The following is a 1,233-nucleotide window of genomic DNA, read 5'->3' as shown; positions in this document are numbered from 1 at the left end:
TTTTTTCAGAATTTTTTAATACCGTATTTTCTCATGTTGGTAAAAATAAGAAAATGCAGTACTGAAAAGTTAATAAAAAATTCTGAAAAAATTCTGAAAAAATTCTCATAAAAATTATTCAAGACCATTATTTTGCAATTTATTATTCTCATAATAATTATTATTCTCATAAAAAATTATTCAAGACCATTATTTTGCAATTTTGCAAAACACGCACGCACGCACGCACGCACACATAATTGAAGGTTAAGACTTTATGTTATTTATCTCTTTAATTTCGTTTCATCATGTACATTATTTCTTTATAGGAACAAGAAACGCCAACGTGGAGACTGGTGGTTTGTTCGCAGGGAGTTTCATTTTTCGGTACAGTGTTATCGGAGAGCGTCAGCGTATCTAGAAATAGATGGTATGAATTGGAATGAAGAAAATGAAGAATCAGGGCCGATTACCGATAGTCAACTGCAGGGACGATTGGATGATTGCATAAAATTGTATGATAATTTAGCGGCTGCATTAATTGAGATAGGATCTTACAACACAGCTTTAGAAAATATAGAGAGAGTTCTGAAGTATCAACCAAAAAATTCAGAAGCTCTATTTAAGAAAGGTAGTAAAAAATCTCATTTAAAGTTCTTGTTATTTTGTCTTTTTTAAATATATTAACTTTTTCATATTCTTAAATTATATTTTACCCAAGTATATATATCTTTTTACATATATCTGTATTGTTTATAGGAAGGATATTAAAAGCCAAAGGGAATTATGGAAAGGCTTATAGTACTTTCCTTGAAGTGGAAAAGATAGATCCAGATATGAAGTCGTTACTAACAGAATTAATGACTGTAAAAGAAATAATTTTTAAATTGAGACTTTATGTTTGGTCACCGTACGTATAAAGATGACATGACACCCGAGGAGCACCCGAGTGGGAATCCGAATGCAGCCCTGAGGATTTCTTACAGAGACGAACCATATCACTTTTACGATACGATTTTATCGATAGTGTCAGAAAATGTACATAGTCGTGTAGTTCCAAAACTGAAAATGGATGTATTGATGGTAGACGATTATAATGGTAACAGGAGAAAGGCTGACATGACCTCTCTCAGGTTTCTCTCTGGTTCATATCAGTTCATATATGTCATGTCCTAATAAGAATAAAAAAATTTTTTAGTAATTCTTTTGTCTTTAGTAGACGGTTCCTCTCATTGGTTATTATACGTTGGGTGT

At 31.8% G+C, this 1,233-nt stretch overlaps 1 protein-coding gene across 1 annotated transcript; it reads left to right on the top strand.

Moving 5' to 3' along the window:
• The first annotated feature begins 390 nt into the window (after positions 1–390).
• On the top strand, positions 391–914 carry LOC108757346 (peptidyl-prolyl cis-trans isomerase FKBP8). The gene is made up of 2 exons (XM_018512082.1): positions 391–610; positions 739–914. Exons 1-2 carry the CDS (start codon positions 412–414, stop codon positions 897–899), a joined length of 360 nt encoding a protein of 119 aa, XP_018367584.1. The 5' UTR covers positions 391–411; the 3' UTR covers positions 900–914.
• The last annotated feature ends 319 nt before the right edge of the window (positions 915–1,233 follow it).

Source organism: Trachymyrmex cornetzi, unplaced genomic scaffold, assembly GCF_001594075.2.
Source record: "Trachymyrmex cornetzi isolate Tcor2-1 unplaced genomic scaffold, Tcor1.1 C3900422, whole genome shotgun sequence".
NCBI lineage: Eukaryota > Metazoa > Arthropoda > Insecta > Hymenoptera > Formicidae > Trachymyrmex > Trachymyrmex cornetzi.
The sequence above is the reverse complement of the archived record's forward strand: the minus strand, read 5'-3'. Positions and strand labels throughout refer to the sequence as shown.

Excerpts from the sequence above, each read along its gene's own strand:
- LOC108757346 (XM_018512082.1), top strand. The coding sequence starts at position 412 with ATGAATTGGAATGAAGAAAATGAAGAATCAGGGCCGATTACCGATAGT. Across the intron at positions 611-738 it reads AGAAGCTCTATTTAAGAAAG|GAAGGATATTAAAAGCCAAA; the intron begins GTAGTAAAAAAT and ends TATTGTTTATAG.